The 3,876-nt window shown below is 43.8% G+C and overlaps 1 protein-coding gene across 1 annotated transcript in view; it reads right to left on the bottom strand.

Moving 5' to 3' along the window:
* Nucleotides 1-3,876, bottom strand: part of LOC106809270 (formin-binding protein 1-like) — an 81,183-nt gene that overhangs the window by 58,026 nt on the left and 19,281 nt on the right. The window contains exon 2 of the mRNA XM_014812282.1: nt 714-829. Coding sequence (XP_014667768.1) covers nt 714-829 — 116 coding nt within the window. The remainder of the gene's footprint in view (nt 1-713; nt 830-3,876) is intronic.

The following is a 3,876-nucleotide window of genomic DNA, read 5'->3' as shown; positions in this document are numbered from 1 at the left end:
TTCATGAAATTTTTTGCTTGAGCATAGAGATATATCTCCTCTATAAATAAAGCGTGTGATTGATTCGATTCCTTCGTCAATAGAGCAATACCCGTGCAAAAGGTTGAGAGTATCCTCCGGATGCCATCGATAAAATATAAATATGATTTCGCAGCTACCAGAATTACTAGTGCGATCTGCGCTGATATATTTTTATGTCGAAACGCACACACCTCGCGACAATGGCAGTTTGATCAAAAACTTGATGGCAGCAGCGTCGCATGAACTCACTCGGCAGTACTCGAAATGTAACTAAGATATATGCGCAGCTTGCCAAAATCAAATAGACATGTCTCAGGGTTAGTCTACGTCAGACTTCTGCAACCCCCTGTCTCTTTCTATCTCTAATACACGAAGAGGTTGACTTCAAACATTTCTCAGTACATGCAGCAGTGCAGCGTGTATTGTTGAGCACTACGCTAGGGTTAGCACCCTAGCTGTCACCGACTCAACGACCAAGTTATGGTTTCTCAACAATGATTCTCTTTTCAGCGATTCCTAATGACTTTTAAAAATGGATTCAGCCGAGCGTGTACCAGTAAATGTCCCAAGGCAAAATTAAAGGCACTTATGCACTTGGGGCAAGGCTAGTGTGTGTGCGTGCATGCGGGGTTGCGTGTGTCTGTGCGTGTGCGTGCGTCTGTGCGTGCATGCTATATGGGGGTAAAACTCACCTAAGCTTGCTGGCGTAGTCCAGCTCTATGGAGCAGCGATCACGCTGGAAGTGACCGTACTTCTCCATGAAGTCTATGCCCTTGTGGGTGTGCAAGGAGATGTTGTCATACTGATCCTAGAAAACAGAAACGACAGCATGTAGTAGTAGCAGTAGCAGTAGTGACACCAGCATGTAGCAGTAGCAGTCGCAGTAGTGACACCAGCATGTAGCAGTAGCAGTAGCAGTAGTGACACCAGCATCAGCAGCAGCAGCGTCAGAAGTAGCAGTAATAATGTACGGTCAAACCTCGGTTATCCGAACATCAATTATCCGAATTTCGGATTACAAGGTCCCGTGAATATTTAATAAGCCACTAGACCATCCGTTATCTGAACAAACAGTTATCCGAACAAAATACTCCCCACGCATCTCGTTCGGATAATCGAGGTTTAACTGTAACAGTAGTACTTATACTATTATTATTAGTAGTAGTACTTAGTAGTAGTTGTTGTTGTTTTTCCTGTTGTTGCTGTCGATGTTTATGGCTGACCAACAATGGTTCACAGTTCATCATCCCAGGATATCCTTACCCAACATATGAGGGCAGCCTTCTGTGGGTTACATTAGATTACCCTATCCACACGAAACCTGGTTTCAGTCCACTCACTCGTGCAGCACATTTAGATTACGGATTCGCAATGGGTAGTAAAGTAAATGTACACAAGCACCAGACCAGCACGACCACCAGCCAGACTATTTAATCATTTTAATCATTTTACTCAGGCAGATAAATATCCCAAGTGACAACAGTTTTTTTGTTTTTCTTATCGAGAGTATCGCAGAAAATGATTCATACACAATCTCTCCCCTGATGCATAATTTTCTAATTGCATGTCTCAATACAATAAAACATCACAACACATCATGCATGCACTGAAACAACAACAAAAACAACTGAACATCATCATCATCATCACCAACAACAACAACAACAACAACATCAACAACAACAACAACAACAACAACAACAACAACAACATCAACAACAACAACAACAAGACTAATGTTAAAATGATAAAAGTTATTTACTAATTTATATAAACACATCCGCTACTGTATGATAACATATGGAATAAACACCCCACAAAACGTATTGCTATTATATTTTATGAAATACATCGTGAGCAAGAGTCAGGATATCAAATGACAAATCCTCCATGCACGCTGATATTTTTTGCTTCAGGGATGCAAATACACACATAACACGTGTTAACAAAAGTTTATAAAATTACACATTCGCTTTGATGCACCGTCCTACATGGGCGCCAAAGAGCTACACATGGGTATAGCAAGAAACAGTCGGCCAGAGACAGCAGGTCAGTAGAAACTTGTCAAAACACTCCCAAGCACGCCGTGACGGGTCAGCCTAGTTCCAGTCCACTGAATTATAGAAGTACTTTCAGATTAACTATGGTCTGGCAAAGCTAGTGGAGTGAATTTAAGGTTAGTCAGGCAACAACTGGGTGGAGTTGCGCGGGTCGGTGTAAGCAACAACGGCCATTTCACACTGGCGAACAAACATTCCCCCTTTTTTTTCATCTCGGACCAGTAATCCCACAAGCACGAGCCCAATGCTGTCACTGGGGGGATGCTGGCGTGGCTGAAACCCCAGCCCACACATGCACTCCCATGTCGTAACAACCATCACAAATCACTTCTCAGCCTCCCTTGGGGATCCGTGCATCAGTACACTACAGCACGCCAGTAGTTGAGAGCTCAAATAGTAAATCAGATCACAAGCCGAGTGTCAGAGGTCCCCATGCCACATGCCAGACCCCCATCCCACCCCGCCCCAAAGCGCAGCGCACGCACAGCAGGGCCCCTCCCTCATAAACACGCGAGTCACCCCACGCTGGTCACACAGATGCTGTAGAGTCTCGCAGGCTGGGGTAGACCTCCAGAATACAGTGTGAGTGCCTGCATACGAGGGCTTTAAAAGTGACACCTTCACAGTCACATATAAAACAGTGTCACATAAGCCATCACACCCACATAGAGTGTTACAGTAACCAACATACACACACAGTATCACACTCCATCATAAACACACAGTGTCACAGTAACCATCATACATAGTAACACAGTGTTACAGTAACCATCATACATACACAGTGTCACATTTTAACCATCATACATAATGATACACAGTGTCACAGTAACCTTCACACCCACACTATAGTGTCACACAAACCATTACACAAATATTATATATGGACACACAAACCATCACACAGTTCAGCAGTATACAACAGTCATGATAACCCTACACCCTGAGCAGTATACAACAGTCATGATAACCCTACACCCTGAGCAGTATGCAAGTCATGATAACCCTACACCCTGAGCAGTATACAACAGTCATGATAACCCTACACCCTGAGCAGTATACAACAGTCATGATAACCCTACACCCTGAGCAGTATACAGCAGTCATGATAACCCTACACCCTGAGCAGTATACTATACAACAGTCATGATAACCCTACACCCTGAGCAGTATACAACAGACATGATAACCCTACACCCTGAGCAGTATACAACAGTTATGATAACCCTACACCCTGAGCAGTATATACAACAGTCATGCTAACCCTACACCCTGAGCAGTATACAACAGACATGATAACACTACACCCTGAGCAGTATACATCAGTCATGCTAACCCTACACCTGTACACCCTGAGCAGTATACAGCAGTCATGATAACCCTACACCTGTACACCCTGAGCAGTATACAGCAGTCATGATAACCCTACACCCTGATCAGTATACAGCAGTCATGATAACCATACACCCCTGAGCAGTATACTATACAACAGTTATGATAACACTACACCCTGAGCAGTATACAACAGACATGATAACCCTACACCCTGAGCAGTATACAGCAGTCATGATAACCCTACACCCTGAGCAGTATGCAACAGTCATGATAACCATACACCCTGAGCAGTATACAACAGTCATGATAACCCTACACCCTGAGCAGTATGCAACAGTCATGATAACCATACACCCTGAGCAGTATGCAACAGTCATGATAACCATACACCCTGAGCAGTATGCAACAGTCATGATAACCATACACCCTGAGCAGTATGCAACAGTCATGATAACCATAC

The sequence above is a fragment of the Priapulus caudatus genome, unplaced genomic scaffold (genome assembly GCF_000485595.1).
Source record: "Priapulus caudatus unplaced genomic scaffold, Priapulus_caudatus-5.0.1 Scaffold341, whole genome shotgun sequence".
NCBI lineage: Eukaryota > Metazoa > Priapulida > Priapulimorpha > Priapulimorphida > Priapulidae > Priapulus > Priapulus caudatus.
The sequence above is the reverse complement of the archived record's forward strand: the minus strand, read 5'-3'. Positions and strand labels throughout refer to the sequence as shown.